Source organism: Camponotus vicinus, unplaced genomic scaffold, assembly GCF_025532165.1.
Source record: "Camponotus vicinus isolate PSW18456_S1 unplaced genomic scaffold, iyCamVici1.0 SCAF_4, whole genome shotgun sequence".
Classification (NCBI taxonomy): Eukaryota; Metazoa; Arthropoda; class Insecta; order Hymenoptera; family Formicidae; genus Camponotus; species Camponotus vicinus.
This window is the reverse complement of record NW_028141976.1, coordinates 9,144,086-9,166,521: the sequence shown is the minus strand read 5'-3', so window position 1 is coordinate 9,166,521 and position 22,436 is coordinate 9,144,086. Positions and strand designations below refer to the sequence as shown.

At 31.2% G+C, this 22,436-nt stretch overlaps 2 protein-coding genes, 1 long non-coding RNA gene and 1 pseudogene across 12 annotated transcripts; 2 read left to right on the top strand and 2 right to left on the bottom strand.

The window, feature by feature from the left end:
• Positions 1-81: 81 nt before the first annotated feature.
• Positions 82-8,643, top strand: LOC145970178 (uncharacterized). 8 transcript variants are annotated; one of them, XM_083096717.1, is made up of 8 exons: positions 130-215; positions 1,362-1,451; positions 2,337-2,573; positions 2,907-3,289; positions 3,427-3,825; positions 3,907-4,162; positions 5,456-6,074; positions 6,799-8,643. In XM_083096717.1, the coding sequence occupies exons 7-8, from the start codon at positions 5,488-5,490 to the stop codon at positions 7,490-7,492; spliced, it is 1,281 nt and encodes a 426-aa protein (XP_082952843.1). In that variant the 5' UTR covers positions 130-215; positions 1,362-1,451; positions 2,337-2,573; positions 2,907-3,289; positions 3,427-3,825; positions 3,907-4,162; positions 5,456-5,487; the 3' UTR covers positions 7,493-8,643. The 8 variants fall into 8 exon arrangements, with proteins under 8 accessions (XP_082952839.1, XP_082952844.1, XP_082952840.1 ...); XM_083096712.1 differs by having other exon boundaries at positions 1,362-1,565; XM_083096713.1 differs by lacking the exon at positions 1,362-1,451 and having other exon boundaries at positions 82-215; positions 2,337-2,518.
• LOC145970181 (uncharacterized) lies at positions 907-3,331 on the bottom strand. Of its 2 annotated transcripts, XM_083096724.1 has the most exons (3): positions 2,218-3,331; positions 1,750-2,081; positions 907-1,638 (listed from the first exon to the last, which is right to left on the bottom strand). In XM_083096724.1, exons 2-3 carry the CDS (start codon positions 1,897-1,899, stop codon positions 1,339-1,341), a joined length of 450 nt encoding a protein of 149 aa, XP_082952850.1. In that variant the 5' UTR covers positions 1,900-2,081; positions 2,218-3,331; the 3' UTR covers positions 907-1,338. The 2 variants fall into 2 exon arrangements, with proteins under 2 accessions (XP_082952850.1, XP_082952851.1); XM_083096725.1 differs by lacking the exon at positions 2,218-3,331 and having other exon boundaries at positions 1,750-2,145.
• On the bottom strand, positions 8,496-17,547 carry LOC145970177 (protein kinase C and casein kinase substrate in neurons protein 1-like; annotated as a pseudogene). Its single transcript, XR_014438349.1, has 8 exons — positions 17,139-17,547; positions 16,531-16,719; positions 13,244-13,465; positions 12,658-12,778; positions 11,335-11,445; positions 9,261-9,421; positions 9,018-9,178; positions 8,496-8,710 (listed from the first exon to the last, which is right to left on the bottom strand). The product of XR_014438349.1 is annotated as a protein kinase C and casein kinase substrate in neurons protein 1-like (transcript).
• On the top strand, positions 17,228-21,583 carry LOC145970183 (uncharacterized). The gene is made up of 3 exons (XR_014438350.1): positions 17,228-18,458; positions 18,837-19,204; positions 19,464-21,583. It is a non-coding gene; the product is annotated as an uncharacterized LOC145970183 (long non-coding RNA).
• The last annotated feature ends 853 nt before the right edge of the window (positions 21,584-22,436 follow it).

Below are 22,436 nucleotides of genomic sequence, written 5' to 3'. Positions count from 1 at the left end.
ATGTATAATAATTAAACACAAATATGTATATAATAATTAAATTAAATCTTTACAGAAAAAATTGATTAAAACTATAGGAGGAAAAAACTCGGAACAACATGTAAGGAATGCGTTAAAACTTACTCTAACTGATGAGTTAGCTTACAAACTCTCATGGACAGGCCAAAAAAATACTATTGAAACAAGATCCATGAAATTTGTTGACGTCATTATAGGTATTTTATTTTTTCATACTTATGTCAGAATTACACACACACACACACACACACACACACACACACACACACAAAGAGAGAGAGAGAGAATGATACACTAAGGATCATTTCACAATAGATTGAAAATATTCCCGTTGCCAGTTGATAATTGCGGATTGACTAATCAAAACAAAGCAACTTGTCGCTTCATGAATCCGCAACTATATCAACTAGCAACGGAAGTATTTGCAATCTATTTTGTGGAATGACCCTAATGGCGACTCTGACACCTAACTTTTCAAGCCTGCACTAAAATTACTATGGTGATCTTCAGAAAAATAAATTTGCGTTTTTAACAGAAACGCGCAATGTAAAACCATCAGTGATATAGCATTGGCGTACAATTTATCTATTATTACAGCAATGCAATCACCAACTGATAATCGTGTAATTATATACATTAAATGTTCCTGGTAGATTCTATAATCCTTATATTCATATTAGTCAATTATCATTTATTCTGTTAATGTTTTACACTGAGATACTATTTATCTCACGATTAGTGAATAGAATATAATAAATGGTGCATTTAGTATCACAAAATATATAATAAATTTCACGCCAATGCCCTACATCTGTTCTACAATGACAAATTTTCTGTCAAAAAGTTAAAAAATATATATAATATATATATGTTTATTAATTAAAAACAGCTGTTGCAAACAATTATTGTTTTATTGAATAAAGATCAAGGGTATCTTAACAATCCAGATCAATGTACATTGTAATGTCGTTGACAGAAATAAAATAATATTTGTACACATAAGCATTATAAATTAACATAATTTGTTTGAAAAAATTAAGTATATCTTAAAAAACTATAGAATTACTACGAGTTATTTACTGCTAGCATTTGAACATTTGCAAACATATACAAAATATAATATGTCGTTTAATTATAATTATAAAGTTACATTTTATTATACAATTATTATCAAAAAATTATAAATATTTTGAAGTATTGTATATGCTTGTGGACAAGATATTTTTTACAAATAGATTACGTTTTCAACAATGTGCGTATATTCAGTTCATTATTTTTATAAAAGAAATGCATTTTTCTATTTCAAAAAGTTAAACTATTTTATACTTCGCGTTTGATTGCAGTCGAGGCTTCTTCCATTTTTTCTTTCAAAATCGGATCACTTATAGTCACAGCCGCATTTTTAACATCTCTCAAGGTTTCGCCGAGTTGCTGTATGTATCGAACGATAATTCCCTCTTGAACGTTCGTCATTTTCATGATCTCCGTGAACGATTTAGCTTGTGCCCATTCGTAGACAAGTTCCACCAAACCGAAATTTAATGACGGTATAGTCGACAATTGATATTGCTGCTCTAAATGTTCCAATTCCGCATGCACCTTGTTCATTATCTCACAACCCTGGAAAAAAAAGAACATTGTTTTAGCTTTCCGATGCTCTTAATTATTCGATATGTAATTTTCTTTAAACTTCATTAATTATTTTAAAAAAAGACAATTGATGACACATACATTAGCGAGATTCGGTGTGAGTGTAGGTTCTGAATCTGTGCGTTGTTGAAAGATCAGTGCTGATAGCAGCGCTACTATTTCTGCTGGCTGTAAAACTGTTAACATATTCTTGAGAACCAGCTCCGTTATCAGCAATTCGTTACTATCCATTTGCAACGCGACTCTTCCTTTTAAAGCAACTGCAAATCAATATTAATTGTGCCTTGAATACCGTTAATCGTCAGAGGCATATCATTCAGCGACATCAAATTTTTCTCCAAGACATTAAAAGCTTGTAGAGCTTTCAATGTAGCTTCTTCACCAGTGCCGTATAGAAAATGTGTTATTTTGTACTAGAAAGTAAAATATAAATCATGAATAATTTGGAAATAATGATAACAATTCAGGAACAAACACATCAATCAAAGATGGAGTTATATGTTTAAACATAAATATTTCTATTTATAGTGAAATTAATTGTGAAATTACCTTGTGTAACTTCAGTAAATTTTCCACTTGATATACAATTCATCGAAAGCACAGTAATCCTTTCATTATGTCCATTCAAGATCCTATGAATATTTCTACTAATAAATCTTCTTCTGTAGTTTTGCATAACAACGGCAGAATAAATTTGCATATACATGTGACCGTGTTCGAACGGAGCTGCGCGACGGAAAGAGGAAGGACAAGAGGTCCTGATGGAACCTACGAGAAAGAACGGGAATGGAGGAACACATCGGCGTTTCTCTTCGAAACCCATGGAATATAGCCGGTCTTGGATGGGAGTGTGAGTTGGCTGATGGTCATCGTACGACTTCGTAACAAGAGAAGCATCCGATCGAGTAATGCTACTAAAAAAATAATGCGGTTGCTTTAAGTAATTTCATTTGGTAGAACTTGGTCCTTTGGTTTTCTTTTCCTAGTTTTATAGCGATCGCTGTATTCTTTTTTTGTTATTAGACGATCTTTGGCGTGCTTTTGGTATAGCAACCAATGTGTACCAGAATGTCTTACACATTGATAAAACATATATACGTACGTATGTTTTAACGATGTGTAAGACACTCTGGTACACATTGGTTGTTATACCAGAAGGACGCCAAAAATCGCTTATTATCTTTCAATGTTACACTTTTTTATTTAAGATTATTTAAGATTGTTTTATCTGTTATCAGGTGTACAGAGATTTATCCTATGTAATACAACAATTTAGAAACAGTAAAACAGCGATATATAACAGCGAGTTACGAAAGGTCGAGCGAGAATTATCAAATCTACCTACTTTGACTGAGATACAAAAGAAGCTCTCTGTGTTTTATCAAGTTGCAGTTGAATATCTGGAAGACGTTAAATTTTTAAATCCCTATTTGTTCGAATCTAAAAAATCAGCAAAAGCTTTGACCGAAGGCAGAGTCTTGTCAATATCATACGCGAATCATTACAACAAATTAGGTTTATTACTGCAAGTCGTGCATCATAAAAGTTCTATTCAATAATGAGTAGAACACGATAAACATTTTTCACAGTTTTTTGGCACGACACAATTGTTAAGCTCAAGGTAATAAGTTAAGAATAATATTCCTAATCTATGTCAATTATTGTATAATTGTTTTTTATAAAACATATGTTTATATATATATATATATATATATATATATAATCTAATACATATATATATTATATATTTATTTATAGTTATTTTATATATTATATATATATATCGAAATTATCAAAGACTTGACGTGAAATGACGTCTAACGACCACCGTATTCCGCGGTTGTAATGGACCGCGGAAAATATGACTTCGCTTGAACAGGACAATGAACACGTTTCGCACCAAGGAGATGCTTTTTAAACAAGTCAAACAGCCGACGCCGATGTCGTTTTGATAATGCGGGCAAATTAACGCGAAACGATTTATGACACGACTAAATTAATTTGATTGCGACCATCGAGATGGAAAAGCTTGTAGTGGAAAAAGGATAATATATCAGAAATCTGTCGTTATTAGAAATTATCGCATCCATTTATCTTCGACAATTATGTTATTTAACATGATAAAAAAATATGGCCCATAAATAACAATACAAAATGGTATGTAATTATAGCGTAACCCGAATTATTCAGAGAATGAATCTCGACTGAAAATAATCGCATTGTTATTGTATTTTTTAGGCAGAAGGGTGAAGGTGCCTGCGAGGGATGAACGCGAAATTACAGCGTGCTATCCCTGGAGTAAAAAAGAAATGATTATGAATATTTCAATAAAGCGTTCCTCCCTGAAAAGGATTACGACGCGACATGACAATTTTCCATCATCTATCGTGGATTCCTGATGGTGGATCTTAAGCTGTGCAGATGGATGGCAGGTTGAAATATCACGTTGCAGCGACGTTGAGCTTGAAATAATTCAGCGAATCAGTTTTGACAGGTATGTATTAAGTTCTTTAACTTGCTGCCTGGTCGTAATTTTTTTCAAATTGTCAGATTGAATAGTGCTCATACATATATATATATATATATATATATATATGTATGAGCAAACATTCACTATTCAATCTGACAATTTGAAAAAAATTACGACCAGGCAGCAAGTTAAATAGCTGGATTTCCTATATTTAATTTACTATATTTGAATTACTTTTAATGCATATAATTGCATACGTTAATATAGATTTGAATAAAAATGTTATATACATACATACATACACACACACACACATATATATATATATATATATATATATATATATTCAAATGTAGTAAATTAAATATAGGAAATCCAGCTATGTGTTTCGTCTTTGAAATAGTTTCTCTTTTTTATTTAATAACATATATATGATTTGTGACATAAATCGAATATCATGGTGAGAAACAAAATATAATTGGATATAGGAATATTTGAAATTACACAGTGATAAAGTATAATATGATATTTATAATAGAATTTATAGATTTAGGCGAACAAAAATTATTTTAGATCAGATATATATTGCACTTGTATTTGGCATGTGTTATAAGTATTGAAATCAAACTCGTTCAGCTAATGTTTTATTTAGATACAATAATTCAAAAATTTGTCATTTATTTATAAATCGAATATAACCCCCCTCCTTCCAATAATTTCTAAAACCAAAAAGATATAGGAATTAACAAATAAGTCGGGCAAAAATTTTTTAATCCGAATAATAATTAAAGTTAAATATTTGAGTTGTTACGAATATTTTAATTAAAAATTCTAATAAAATAACAATTTTTACATATTAATAATAAAGAAATGATTAAAGATAAATTGTTAAATTGAGAATTTATTATTAAATTAAAAATATAATATCGAATCGTAAAAAATTTAATACCTGCTTACTATATTCTTATTGTTTTAATTGTAATTTGAATGCAGATTATCAAAAAATTCAAGTTAAAAATTTAATAACAGCTTCACATATTCAGTAACAGATATATCAATTTAAAGATAAATTTTAAAGACATATTACATAGATTTTAAGAACATTTAATGGTTACAATTTTTAACGGCTTTTCTAAGAATTCCTTCACTATCATGAAATAATATTTTTAAACGAACACAAATCAGGCAAACACGTTAAACAGTTAATATTTACATCATACAATCACACATCTTACCGCGACCTTTCCTACTTTTTTCTACACACCTTCTATATTCTTGGTACACTCTTGCTTGACATAATTTTTATTCTGTACTCAGTAGCTCACGATCTGTGATACACAACGGACATCATGGTAGAAAATAATTCATGGGTTTGGAATTTTTTTGTGGCAGAAGGTATTCGTCAAGCAAAATGTAGTTTTTGTGAACGTGATATTATGCCTGTCATAAATATATACGACGTTTTGCAATGTCATATGCAAAAAGACGATAAGAAGCATAAAAAATTTTTCGAAGAGATCAGAAAGCAGACAATGGATTCAAAATTACAGTTGGATTCATCTTATAAAGTGACAAAGACAGAGGATATATTAAATCCAGACGTAATGTGTACATGTTGTGAACGCATAATTTCTATCGCTGATAATCCGCAGTCCAAAAAGAAAACGATACTAGAAGCATCAAAAGAGATGACGAGACATTTGAAAGCAGAACATAAAATTACAAAAAAGGAGTTTAATAGCTTAATTGAATGGATTGAAACTGTTACAACGTATAAATGTAAGATCAACCCAGCGGACTATATCGTCCAAGTGGATAATTGTTACATGTGTAAGAATTACATTGGAGCTAAGAATGCGGTCATCTTTATAAAACATTTGATCGAAAAACATTACAATGAGAAACTTCGCGTTCCTTGGGATATAATTCCAAAGCGGTAAGTGAAACAGCGAAAATTGAATATTATTAATTTACTTTTTTCGAATAATTTATATAATTCTTACAAATAAGTTTTTAAATATAAATTGTGAATATACTCTCTGTCCAAAAAGAAACCGAACTTTTGATAGAAAATGAAACAGACCGGATTTATAATTGTTCTAATAATTTATTTCAATCAATATACTCTCCATTAGCTTTGATGCATCGTCTGGCACAGTCAATTAAGTTGTTAAATGATTGTTTTATATAGTTTTTGAGATGCTGTTGAAAGTCGAGGTCACTGCCGCTTGAACGTCTTTAATGCTGCTGTGTTGCCTTTTTTTCATCGCCAAATGAAGTCGGGGGGGAGAGAAAATAGTTGCATGATGCGAATACCGCCTGATTTAGGACCATGCGACTATTTTCTCTTCCCCCGACTTCATTTGGCGATGAAAGGAAGGCGACACAGCAGCATTAAAGACGTTCAAGCGGCAGTGACCTCGACTCTCAACAGCATCTCAAAAACTGATATAAAACAATCATTTAACAACTTAATTGACCGTGCCAGACGATGCATCGAAGCTAATGGAGAGTATATTGATTAAAATAAATTATTTGAACAATTATAAATTAGTCTGTTTCATTTTCTATCAAAAGTTCGGTTTCTTGTTGAACAGAGGGTGTATGTTGTGCATATAATTAGAGTTTACTGATTAATCCAAATTTTATATTTTTTACAGATTACAGCCTCCCTCTAAAAACGATGTTCTCAGTAATGACTTAATTAGCAATGACGAACCATCTTCTGATCTTGATAATGTGATTCCTAGTACCAGCAAAGACAGTCAACAGTCTAATGATCTTGATTCAAAATCAGTGGATGTGGAAGTACCATTTGATATCCCTGAATATTCTTCTGATATAAATCGTAGTACCAGCAGTCAACAGCCGTCTAACGTGGATCTAATGGATAATGTTCTACACGGCGGCTCACCAGTAGATGTGCCGTCATCATCTGATATTTATAATAATCTTGATAATGTGATTCCTAGTACCAGCAAAGACAGTCAACAGTCTAATGATCTTGATTCAAAATCAGTGGATGTGGAAGTACCATTTGATATCCCTGAATATTCTTCTGATCTTCCTCCTAATCCTGATATTCGTAGTACCAGCAGTCAACAGCCGTCTAACGTGCCGTCATCATCTGATATTTATAATACCAGCTCAAGAAAACGCAAAAAAATCACTCAAACAAAAAAACCTTTAAATAAAAGAAAAAAATCCAACTTAGAATTAAAAGAATCAATCGAAAAAAATTATGAACAAATTTTAAAATTAATGCACAAAACAAACCAAAATTCGATAACGATGGATAAATTAATGAAAAAGAATTCGGAAATATTAGATCAAATATTCGAGAATATTAATTAATAATATATTAATTATAATTAATATATGTATTAGTTTTTGGAACTTTTAATTTTAATTTTGATTTACATACACGATTTCGATACACTTTTTACTTTCATAAATTTGACGAAAACGTTTTTTGTAAAACGTTACTTGAAAAAATAAGTAAGAGATAATGCGTTTATAATGATTATTAATTTTCATTATAACTTTAATGCAAAAAAAAGATATATTTCGTAAAACAATCGACACAATTATAAATTTGTATTACATTAATACAGGCCTGCGGTTAGCACTTTTGGTCGATTTTACTTATTACTGTTCCTGCTTCTTTTGTTTCATAGCATCTAGTTTGTACGCGGAACATAAGATGTTCAGATGTTTAGAACGATATTAATTATAAATCAGATAGTTTTATTGCTCCATACATTGTTTGTAAAGTTATTATTGTTATGATTGTTATTATTATGTTATAAGGTCAAAAGTAACACTGAAATGAAACACGAATTTTAATCGTATCTATACATACAATTAATATGCGTTTTAGTATTCTAATTTTATAATACTTATAACAATTATAATTATAATAGTAATTATAATAACTTTAGAAAGAATAAAAAGTGCAAGGGTAATGTGTGCAGAACGATTTACAATTATAATCATTCATGAACTCGAGCATCTTACTATATATTATAATAATCAATATTATAATTATAAGTGTAATAACTTTAGAAACAATATATGAATGATTTTTAACTATAATCATTTTTTAACTCGAGCATCTTTCGTTTCGGCGAGAAGTCTAGAGAAACTATGAAACAAAAGGAGCGGGGATAGCAGTAGACAAAATCGACAGAAAAGTGCAAACTAACCACGGGCCTGCATTAATGTAACACAAATTTATAATTATATCGATTGTTTTACGTAATATATCCTTTTCTTTTAATTGACACCACTTATCAAACATCGACAAGGAATTAAAGTAACATTACGTATTATATGACATGATCTGATGATTATTGAGTTTGTAAAAATAATTTTTCAAATGTATTGTGTGAACAAATATTTAAACCGTTTTTAGATTTCATATCATTTATCATTTATTGATGATATTAATGACATTAATGAAATAATTATAATGAATAAAATGACATTTTTATATATAAGCATAATATGGCATCTTTCTTCCTTTACACCACCCTTGTTCATCTTCGTCTTCCAGCTTCTCGAATACATCTCCTGAGAAAAGTTTTGAGAAAAAATTAATTATATATATTAATTTATATATTTTTACATTATTTATATTAAATAATTATATTATAGATTTATATATATATATATATATATATATATATATATATAAAATATCAAATAACTATATTGGTTGCATTTTAAATTATATTAATCGTAAGAAACAAAATGATTCAATTGTATTCCTATTTTTCGCTATAGATACAGAAAATTATGTCATATCAAATTAATTATGCATACAAATCAAATTGATTGACTCTAAAATTTTGCGAAAAACAAAATCCTATGTAGGTACCTTGCTTAAAACTAAGTTCGTCCGCCTCGGCTCCTTCGTAGTCGTACAAACCTCGCACGGGAACCCCTGGTTCTCCATTGTCGACCAATGGTTCATCACCTTCCTCGTCCCATTCCTCCTCTTCGAATGGGTTTGACTCTTGCTTGGCGTTAGTACCGTTACTGCAATCATCATACATTTCACACGCGGTTCTTACTAGTTAACTAGATAAAGAGCTTTATAAGAGTCGCTTTTGCAACAAACTTATGTAATAGTCTATTGACGTTATCGCTCTCGTTGTTCTTTTCCGAAGACTGCTTGCTCGAACTTATTGTGTCGGTTTTGCTATCTCCGTGATTGCTGTCCGCTCATACTACACGGCTGATGGACTTTGATTTTGATTTGTTGTTGACCGGTGGAAATTCCTGATTTGAAATATGTGGAAATATATTAGATACGTTTCAATGAAATTCGCATAGTGTGTAACCGCGATGCACGAATTTATCTCGTTGAAAATGCCATGCGTGTAACCAAATGTTTCATATGATTCGAGAATCGCTCACTGCGAATGTTTAATTAGCATGCCAACGATGCATGTGCGATTTTGTTAAAGCCTTTTCATTATTTCACCTGGTCTATCTTCTCAATAATCTCAATAATCTTATTACATATGTCAAGATATAACGAATACAAGGAAAAATTGACCGATTCGATGTCCTATGTCTTTGCATAGTGAGCACTGCTCACTCGACAATTCAAGAAAATATTTTTATAGAGAAGATAGACTATCTCTCATCGTACATCTGTATTTCCATTACAATTCATTTTTACAATTTTAAAAAGCGCATATTTACAAAGCGCAACAAGGCTCGAGATTGCAATTTTTTGAGATGAATTCTAACACGATAAGGACAGGACTCTATATAGACAGATTATATGAATTATGAGTAGTTAAAGAAATGTTACAATAATTTTTAGTCACAGATGTATTATTATTGCGTTATTTTTTGATGAAAATTTAAATGAGACATTTTAAATGAGATATTCTTGAACGATATAATTCGTAGCTTTCCGATAAATATATACAGAACTTTATGCTATATCAAGCAAAAAATTAATGTATACAATAACCATCGCATTTTCTTTGGAATTTACTTCTTTCTTTCGTATATGTTTCATGTTTATATATAAATTTAAATTAAATGTCTATATAAGTTTTGTAATCTAATTTCCATTAAATGCCCATTTGATTATATATTACATTGCTTCGATTATAAATTAAAATACTATTAGAGTATAATTTACGAATATTTGAAAAGTTTATAGCTGAAAGAAAGTACGACAGTCCTGATAAAGTTTGGTTTATAAAAAAACCTCTTTTATTCGCAAACTTAATTGCATATTATATTTCCATTGTTTAATTCCATATGTATATAATACGACACTTTCATAATAATATAATATTTTTAAGCATGTGAAACATGCAGATGTGTCGCATGTGATTTTCAACAATCGGTTGCAGGCATATATGACTGTTGTTAAGCTCGATGTGACTTATATTCATATTTTAATAATATTATAATTATCCATACCGTATACCATAAACAGGATAATAAGCATCTTGAAAGGAGACAATTTACAAACTTTTGAGGATTACAGAATTCTGTAGAATCTAAGTCTAATCTAAGTCTAATCATAAACGGTTAAAATACAATGTTTTCATTGATTATTTTTGTTATAATGATGATAATTCTTTTAATTTTATAAAATGTATCACTCAAATAAGAATAAATTTGCTTAGATTAGGCAGATTTATCTTTTCTCTTATCTTATGATACAAATATCATGAATAAATAAAAAATATTTCAAAAATATGTATAATCTCTTTTGAACGATATATAATTTTGCAATCTTTCGTGACTTATATTTCCTGCCTTTGTCGCAATGTGTGTTACCTCAATAGTTTGTAAATTCGTTCCTCCTATATCTGCCATCCAGGGGAGGGGGCTGTTCCATGTTCACCTTTAGGCAGAGATCCGTGCGATTACGTGCGAGCGCAAGCGCGGAGCGGATTTACGGTTAATTTGGTTAAGCCGGCTAAGAGCTAGAAGCTGAGAAAGGAAACCCATCTTGGATGACCTCGCAACCAGCTGGGACATACGCGTTTAAAAGCTGTCGCGTGCTTGCTTTTAATCGGCGCCGACGACCTCTCGATCGTCTCAACGTGGCCGATCGAGATAGATCGTAGGTCGGATGGGCTTTTGAATATGTTCAACAATTATAAAATGAGATTGCGAGCGGCGCGTGTCACGTGTGTAACGTGTAAACAAAACTTTACATGCAGATCCTCGCCGACCGGGCGTTGATTGATGAGTGTGATGGAGCCTGCCGGGAGCGCCTCCTTCGACTTCGAGCCCTTCGTGATCTCGCGGAACTCCTCTGTGTAGTCCTGCATAATAGCAATGTCCCAAAACAATCACATGCATGCATTCCGGAAAATTGTCATGGGTTTCTCCTCTCTCCCTTTTTCTTAGTCTTGTCATTTTATATTTTCTCTTTCCGTCTTTTAATATTAAGAATATGTTGTGATATTTTATATCATTGTATAGAAACTCGATATTGTTCAAGTATTTTTGGATTAAGAAAAAGTCGAGGCGAGAGAGGTGATGATGTGGGGTGGAGTTGGACGTTATTCTGGCAAAGAATTTCACCATCGATACAGTTGCGCTGACGGGAGACAAAGGCACATATAACATCATTTAAACAAAAGATGTAATTTATTGCAATAATGAAACGTATCTTTTTGGGACGTAAGGTTTTTTATATATAAGTTAGTTAAACTGAAATTATATATAAGTTAATTAAACTGGAAAATATTGATAAGATCGGCAATGCCTGTAACCCGTGATCATTATAAAATGACGATTGATGAATTCGCGTTATGTACAACGATTAGATAAATTTTCTATAAATTTATAAGATATTACTTCTTTCTAGAAGAATGTCCTAAATAATTTAGTAAGATAAATATAAGATTATATTATTACGAGTTAGAAGCCTCAAGAAAATTCAAAAAGACAAAACATTATTGTAAGCAGATTTTTTCGGAAGCGCGATTATACAAAAGCGTAATTTTTATTTAATGTTATACGATGCAATTTGATGACACAACGATAAGTTGTGAGAAAATTAAAAAATCTGATTAAATATGCCTGTTCGCCTTCCTTTAAATATGATCTTATTCTTCATTTTATCACGAATAGGATATCATTTTTATTATTGTCCATTATAAAAAATTATCGATATTTTACTTATTACACACTTTTAATGCAGACAAAATTTACTTTTTTCTCAATGAAACTCTATTTCCTAGAAATATCGATATATTTATATTTTATGTTAAATGTTTCAAAGAAAATTACGGCAAACATTGGTCAAATATGGTATTCTATGTTGTGCCAGAAATAAAAAAATATGTGGCGAGACATAACGAGTAACGGTAAAATTATTGTAAAATAAAGGGAAGAGCTATAGAGTAATATTCAGTCCACGCTACAGCTATATGTTTTTCTAACAATAGATCTTCAACCACGAGCAGGGCTTTTTCATGCGACAGTATAGAGTTTTTGTAGTGCATAGAAACAAGCGTAAGCAAATTTACCTCGAACTGTGGCCAATTCATAGCCATATTTACACCATGATTATTAGACCACCATTTGAGATCTTTCTCGTGGTCGGCGTTATTTATCGTGTGATAAAATTCCTCGTATATCTGTGGAAGCCTGGAAATAATAATATACAATTCGTGAAATAATGTGATACACTAAAGTTTTTCATATTCATTAAATCTAATAGAAAATTGAGAAATGGGGATTTTAATTTTATATTATTTTTAATTTTATTATATCATTTTATTATTTTATTTTTAAATCTAATAGAAAATTGAGAAATGGGGATTTTAATTTTATTATTTTTAATTTTATTATATCATTTTATTATTTTATTTTTCAGTTTTATTATTAATTTAAATTATTGTAAGCTGAATTGATTAAATGATAATGAGAGCCCGCAATCAATATTGATTATGATAAACGCAATCATATCATATTTATACAATAATATATAATTGATATAATATATTTGAATATATAATTTAAGGCAAAATATATTTGTGTGATTTTTAAATTTACAATTATCATACATGATGGATCATATATATAGTTGCGTAATAATGAAAAAAGACTTACACTGGATCCTGCGATATATTCAGACATTTGTGAATGCCGAAGAGGACGTCTTTGAAGAACTGTAGTCGCTGCGCCTCCATTTCCTGACACTTCTCAAATACTTGCGTCTCCCATGTACTTTGGATTGTATTGATTGATTTCTTGAAGCGCCGCCTCGTACTTCTCTTTCGCCTTTTGCACCTCCTCTTTCGTTTTTTGCACTCTGTCCTGCATTTTCTTCACCTGTCAAAAGAGACGAGGAAAATACATATTTAGAAATCTTACAGAGAGCGTTCTTCTTTAATGTTAACTTGAAGGTAAAGACTTTGGTCGGTATCACGGGATACAGTCTAATAGTTTGAAGCTTTTATAAAGTGGCTTTAAACTTTACGGTTACATAAACTTTATGATGGTAAAAGTTTATATAAAAGTACGCTTCGTATATATGTATTAAAATTAAACCTTTTTCATCTTTCACGTAATTTGCATTCAATCTTCAACAACGATTATCACGCGACACTAAATTGATTATTTCGTTAGTTTACAAAGTTCAAACTCTACAAATGTTAATTAAAAGGATATTTTTTAACAGATAATCTCAATTCTTTACCTTCAAATTTATCTAGCTCATCGCCAAGAGCTACAAAAAATGGTTTTTTGCGATAATAAACATGAATGCCACATTAAAGGAGATCAAAATATATATATATATATATAACGATTTTATATCAAAAAATGTGCAAAGATATATATATATATATATATATATATATATATGTATCTGCCTATTTACTACATCAAACTACCTATTATTTAATCTACTTAGTGTTTATCTCATCATGCAACTTCATGTAAATAACGTATAAACTAATAGCCGTTCTTTACAATAACTAATGCGTTCCAAAACATTTTCATATTAATACTGAAATGTATTGTTATATTCCTCAGACAATTTAAAAACGGTTATTTCTTGTTAAAATATAATAATTAATATAAAAGTTGAATATATTTTATGTATAAATTTTTATCATAATTAATTTCAACATAAAAATTTAAAGTTTTTCTTAAAGTTTCTTTTTAAGATTTTTATTAAGATTAGGAAATAGTAACAAAACGTATACGAAAACTCTTATGAATTTAAAATGATTTTTACCACAATAATTTTACATAATTAAATAATTATAGTTCTCAACAATTACTTTCCGAAGGAAGTTTCTTTAAAACGCAAGGTCATCCGAGATAAAATTTACGTTGTTATTTGATTTTACAAAAAAAAAATTATTCGCATGCACGAGATCATTGTGTGTGCCACGAGCGTCCTAAGAATTTAGTGCAAAGAGGTTTTATGTATATCGACTCATGAATTATCCATATTTCATGCACGTGCGCTGCATTTCTCCTGTTTATACCAGTTTTGAGTTAACCAAATTACAATAATACACGTCGAAGGGAGTGCTGTCGTAATTACGAGTAACGTTTAATCAATCGGCGGTGCAAATTATATCAGTCATATTCTCCTCTATATGGCAATTCTTTAAATATATACGCCGAATAATTATTTTAAGCAATAATTATATATCTAACATGAGCGAGCAAAGCATGCTATATTTAAACTGAAGAGACAGATGGACATTATAGGGGTTGATAAAAGGTGTGAAAAGAAATAAAAAAAAGAAAGCGTAAAAGATGTCGTAAAAAGATATATGCTAAACATATATTGCGTTCTAATTTCTTAAATCTAACGTCTTAAATCAGAAGTTTGCTTACCAGCAGAGCCTTCTGTAATAAGAGAAAGGGGGGGAAGATACATAAGTCAAGAAACATGCGACACATGCAACATCATATACATACAAATTGAACGTCGCCTATTTTATTATTCCTAAGGATTTTTGGTACTCTGAGCCTCCATGCATCACATCCACAATCTGTCATCTAAAAACGTCGTTAGCCGTCTTTCAGAGGTGTCTATCTCCGATATCGAGATCATTATTGTGCCGACTATGCGTGCGCGTGGGTGTTGGGCGGTGATTTATATACTTTAGAATTCAATGATTCAAATATTTAGAATTCAAATATTTATGGAACGCGGAATTCCTTGGAATTTTTTTTCTGTCTTTAAATTTACATCAATCCCTACAATATCCCTAACAATAATCCGAACAATTGTGAAATAGTAAAATTCAGAAATCGATTTAATTTTTGTTTATTTATTTGAGTCAAATTCCTAATTATTAATTTTAGTAAAATTCAGATATACAAAAATGTGATTTTTGTTTTTTGGTATTGCAAGTTTGTTTCGTCATTTGCGTTCCTAATAATTACTACCGTGCAAGAAATGGAACGAAACGTACATATATTCATAAAGTTACTATTAAAGTATCTTCTCCGTACCGAATGAAAGATGTTAGGTAAAAAACACACAGGTGTGCAAACTGAGAACTCTGCTCGCAGAAGCAAACGAATCGGGCATCGTTAGCTCACTGCGAGACGTTCGAGAGAAGCAATAATGGAACAAGAGAGAGATAGAATATAGCGCATGCAAGAATTCTTAGGAATACACATAAGGTGTAAAACGTACGTTTTCAGAGCCTCGGGCCATCTGCAAATAATACTCGCTAAAGAACAACTGTATCTACCGTACGTAAGACCATGTGTAATACGCGTGATCGAGATGCCAAGAGACTATAACGCGAATATATGATGTCAAATATATACATTGTGCACATCTATATAACTCGATTGTTTCATTGTTTTGAAAAGGATATACTATTAAGAATACGAAGAGAAGAATTATCGTGAGATTATTTTAATTCGTGGATGTTATAATAATGTAAAATACGTATTGTTGTAGATTGAAGTAATAAACGTGCGCAGTATGTATGTATATGTTCACGAATTGGAATATTCATACAACAAACTTATCACCATTATAATTATCGCTTTAAATATTATCGCACTTCTATTTATGGTTATCTTCGAGAATTCTTATCTAATTAAGCAACAATTTTGAAAATATATTTGATAAAATATCGAGCAAAACTTGCCACGAGAATTTTAAAATACGAGTATTATAAATATATTATTTTATGAGAAGAGTAAATTCGCGAATTATATTTGTATAACGTGACTTAATTTTGTTTCGCCTTTTAAAAGCGAACGTGATGACGAAGTGACTTCTATTATAGTAATACATGGTACTACTGGTTGCGCCGCGATCGTTAATAAAACGTTACGAGAGTGACAAGTGACGTAATATGTGTGCGCGAGATATGCGGGATATACAATGGATTGTGACGTGGATTGCTCACCTGGTCCGACGAGAGAGAACTGTCCGCCGAGGCGTTCCTCTCCATGTTCGCCGCGGTTCGTTCGGTCTTGCAACTGTTGTGATACTCCGACTTTGCTTCCTCAACCTTCTGTAGGAGTTTCGCCCATGGCTTCTGTGCCTTCTTGAACGCATCTTCCATTTCCTTGCGCTCCTTCAGGGTCATCATCGACTGCAATCATAGAACCAAGCCCGTGCAATATCAGTTAATATTACTATTGCGTGCAAGTACTATTACAAAAATTGATATAGAAGGAATCATCGAGAACAATAGACATTAAATCTTCCATCCATAAAATTGATTATAATGGACAAAGATATTGTAACAAGAATAAATTTATCATCTAGAAATAAATTTTAATTTGTATATTTCACAAATGTATAAAAAGCAAAATGTCAAAAATTTTGAGTTGAAGTTGAATTTTTACATCAATTATTTTATTTAAAAAAAATATATCGTTCAAAAAAAAAAGTAAAAGTACTAATCTAGCGATCTTATCACCTAAGTTTTTAGGAGAAAGATGAAAACCTTGTACGTGACTCCAAATTTCTGTGTATTTAAGGGGGAATCAGTGACGCAACTACTCGTACCTTGTGATACGTGTCTTTCTGCCACGTCTTGACTTGCTGGACGATGTCGTTACAGAGGTTCTCTTTGACCCTGAGGTGAAGATCACAAAGTCTGTCGGATTCCACCAGAACACCTTTCCATGCTGCCTCGGTTGTACCATATTCGGGTCCTTTCTCGATCTTGTCGTTCCAATTCTTAGACCAGTTCTTGAGCGCCTTGGCATAGCTTTTTTCAATCTCTGCCCTTTCCTGGACCAACGCTATCAAACTGTCGCAGAGTTTATGACCATCCTCGATCCTCCTCGTCGTCCGCTTGTAGTTACCCGGCTCCCAGAAGGAATCTGACGTCGCTATCAGCATGTTGTCGTCGCTGTGATGTGACATCTTAGCCTAAGTCGAGAAATTCTCTTTACCTGAAAATGAAAGGATAATAGACGGTCAGAGAGACAGCGATAAAAAAAAAAAATGTTATCTCTTCATAATGCGCAGAATTTTGTGCCCGTATTGACTTTTAGATTCTTCTATACTAACAGTTTTCAATTTCGTAAAATTAAAAAGTTCTTTTTAGTAAATTACAGTCATTATTATTCTGTGCAAATAAGCAAATAGGCAAATAAAATATACTACATAGAGCTTATTTGATAAAAGAATAAAGCCCAAATCTTCAAAAAATTCATTTGAAGATTAAGGGAATTAATTATTTAAAAATTCGGAAATTAAAAAGCTACTGATGTTACTAGTCGCGTAATATTATGTAGCGTATGATATTTGAGCATTTACTTGATTATTTATTTAAACAATATCTCTCCTAGATCAGGGAAACATAGGAATTCGTTGCAAATATATATATGTATATACTCTCTTTCTCTCTCTTTCTGCTTTAAAGATTTAAATTTTAATCTACTTAATGTCAGTTTTTTACACGACTTCGTTTTTAAAATAATAATATTAATTATATGTTATCTTCTAATAACATGTTCTAATTTTATATCTTCTAACATCTTCCAATTATATATAATATTTGCAAAAATAATTTAAGATAACTAATTTATCTCTGTCCATGATTTCTTCCTATATGTATCTGTCGCTGCACATAGCAACTTGTTTTTCTCAATTTGTTTTATATGCTAAGAAATTGCAGGTTCTCCGGTTTATCGACGAAGGAATTTACGAGCTGCAACAGACATGGTAGTCGTTTCTATGCAGGAATGTTGAATATTTGCTAGAACGGGTATGGCAGAGTTATTGGATTACGGCTCGGTTTGGATCATCGATTGGCCCAATTTGCGAAGCCATCACAAATCTGCGCGACGAGATATGTGCTGACACGTCGCAATGCGAGTATGCATAATATTTGCAAATTCCCCCCTTAAGAATAACTTTAAAACACCTCCAAAGATTTTATATGAATTTTTTTTTATATTTATTTTTTATATTTTTTTTATATCAATATTTATTAATCAATAAAATGTATGTGCGTTATTTAACATATTTATTTTCCACGGTACCTATAATCTTATTTTCAATTAAAAAGGAGATAAAATTAAAATAATATAAAATAGAATTCTAAGATAATATATTTAATGTTAAATGTCAAGATATAAACTTTAAAATTGTCCTATTTCTCGAGTAACGAGCGTTGAATAAAACTCGAATCGAGAGAGAAGAATTACTCTCCTTAAGTACCTCGAGACTTTTAGAGTGCGATTTTATTGTTAGATGGCACGCAACAAAGAGAATGAAAATTGTGTCTGTGCGATGCTGCGCGTGCGGCGATTCTCGATTGGGTCAAGCAAACTAACAATTAGATGCGATAGCTCGCCGGGACTAGTCGCGCCGGTACTCGTTCATATGCAAATGCAGTGCACATCCAGCCTGTATTCTCCGATTCTGGTCATCAACGGTTACGGAATCGCCTGATGAAGTTTTACGGCCAACAATATTGGCACCGCTTGTTACGTTCTAACAGTATAAATTAGGGAAACATTTCAGTTCGGTCCAAGGAAATACATCTCCTGGGGAAAAGTATAAAAATCAGATGAATATTCTCATCGTAGGTTCCTCACATTTTATGTATTTTTAATTTGGTATGTATATAATTTTAATTTGATAAACAAGCTTTATTGTTATTCTTCTTAACTAATAATTAAATTCCTGTTTGTCACGAATATTAAATCAACTTCACTATAATTTATATCCATTAATATCATTCAAAATCGCGAATTTATGTATTTGTTTAATTAATTTCTGCGGCCAATTCGATATTGCTTGTTATTTGGTTAAAGATTAACATTAATTTTATTGGACTAGATAATATAAATCGTCATTTCTCTTGAATTATTCTAGAGTGCTTTGATTTAATGAATATTTACGGAGAATTATGGGCACTGCGCAAGAAACAGTGGACGAGAGGTTTAATGGTTCTCCAGACTAATTTGCATAGATTTTAATGCGAATGCTTATGAGAATGATATATTTCTCAATTGTCTCGTAATACATATATACACACACACAATCATTTACATAGACTCGCATTTATGTTTTTCAAATATAGACATAGTATCCTTTAAATAGACTACGTATCTTTCTAATAGTATTTTCAAGTATTTACTAGAGTAACTAAAGAAATTGTGCATGTTCTTTTAAATTTCTATCAAAAATCAAACATTTCTCATATAAAACCAGATGTGTTAATAATCCTATATATAAATAAAATAAGATTATATATAAAATTACGCAATGTATGCAGCATTTCATATATTAATTATTATAACAGAATTCATACAAATAATGTATAAGCTACAAGAACTTTTGGAGTCTTGTAGAAAGAAAAAGAGGGAGAGAAAGAGGAAGATCACACGAAGATGACGAAGGAGAGTAAAGAGGCGTGGGCCGAGGAATGCCGCCAAGCCAGCCCATGGGAATGATCGACCAGCTCGAAAGATCGAGCGGAAGGTCGCATCAAGGCCCCCGGAGCGGACTTTAATTTTCGGCATCATCTCGAACAGGTGAAACTGAAAGAGAGCCGTTGCTTTACAGCTGTCTCGCGTATGAAATGGCGCTGAAACCAGCATTTTCAACAGCGAGCCCTTTCTTTCGCTCCGATTAGGAACGGTTGCTCCGGATCGTGGAATGTTGCTCGGCGAGCTGGATCGCGAGCGATCTGGAAGGCGCCATGAGCGTGAACGATTAGTCGCTAACGCTTTTTTTTCCATGTAAAACCGCAGGATTTGCCGGCGCATTGTGAGAGATCGACGAGGGGATCGCGTATGCTGGCCGTGAAACAAGACTGATGAGCTCCTTGAGATATAACGATCTTCTAATATCGACTAGAAAACATACAGATACACGTTAGAGACGCGTTGTATTTAAAGAGATTAAATAGATACACGATTGAAGATATCGGAGTCCAACGGATACGTTATTGCAATGTAATTTCTCGTGCGCACATATGGGTGATCTCTACTTATTTGCTTTAATATATCAAAATTGATATTTTACTTTATGTAAAAAAATATTATACAAAAATTAGATATTAAATATTTTGCATTTAATCCAATTAAATTATGCGCTTGTTAACAAATCAATATCAATTCTAAATCTTTATAATTAATTATAATGTGAATATAATGTAGAAATATTTATATACATAACTTTTGTTAAATAGAATAAACTTCAATCTTTAAAAAAAATATGCTGAATTGTGTGAATATGCGATATTGCGATAATGTATGTGCAGTTGACATTTCAAAAGTATGCTAATGTTGGAAAATGCTGCGTGTGCAGATGCCATAAAATGTGCTGTTTACATTTTTATAAATAACAAGATCATGCCATGGTAGCCACTTATATTTTATTTAGTTCATCTCACTCTTTAATTCTAAATTTAATAATCGTAATCGTGCATTATCGTTAAAATCATGTGCATTGGATCATTAAGAGATTAGGAAAATTTTTTTCACAAAAATTTTTCCTCAAAACGAATATTTTTTCCCTTAGAAATAAATAGAATTTTCAACAATTCCATAGAAAATTATATTGTTACGTATTTTTAGCGATGTACAGTTTGTTTTGCATGCTTATACTTGTATTAATCTTTTCGTGAATTGAATAGTAAAAATGTCGAGTTAACAAGAACTGTTTGATAAATGGTGGAACGACCTGCTTTTGCGCTGACGCGCGTAGAAGAGAGCGATATGCTGAATCATTACGCCTTCGTTTTGTTACGTCACTATTATCGGTCGCAAGGGTGTCTGGTGCATCTTACACGTGCTACATAATATCTTCCCGAATATCTCCTTGAACGTGCACGCTTGTTAAAAGTTGCATAGGTTTCATATATGCATCATTACGGGGATGCAAAACTGCACGTGCATTATACGTGGTTGAAATATTAATAAAACATAACTTTTCTTCCTTCATTACATATCTTTTTATTAATTTTCTCAATTGTATCCTTTAATTCCTTTTTCTAAATTAATTCCATTCCTCATTGGTTATTTTTTTGAAATAATATTTTTTATTTAAAATAATAAAATATTAAGAAAGTACAATGAAAATATAATATATAAAAATATATAATATAATAATATAATACAAATATATAAATATGTAAGAAAACACAAATGTAATTAATTAATTAGTTCTCATATAATAAATTATATAATATACTTTATATAAAATATTAAAACATTAAAATAAAAATACAGTTTTTCTTAAAGAATATTCTACAGTTAACAGTTGCTTAAAGATTATAGTACAGTAAACGATATCTAAAATTTTGAAAAAAAAAAAAAATGAAAATCTCTTATATAGTTCAATGAAAAGTTTAATGTTTAATGATCAATGAAAAATTATTAAATCTATATTAATGTTTATATTTCAAATTATTTTCGCAATATGTCAAAATTTGTTAAATTCATTATTCGATGATCAGATGAGCAATCATTTCTATGGAAATCGCGAATAATTTCAAACATTCGGTAAACGAACTTTGCGCTGTGATTGCGTTTTTGTGAAATATTCCGGTTGTAGATGACATCATCTGCTCTGGATAAAGTATCAGCGTGTCTCGTGACCGAGCATGCACAAAAAAAAAAAGAGAAAAAAGTGTCTCGATAAGATAAAAGATCATGCCGTAAATAAATATAAACGTGACTAACCGTATGTAGCGATGAGAGGACGCTCTTTACAATCTCTAAATAGCACGGGCATTATATATGGCGCGATTCTTTATAGAAATTTTTTTTATATACATTCCTTCTTTATATTTATCGATACATAAATATCAATGAAACTCTATATATGTAACATCAATGA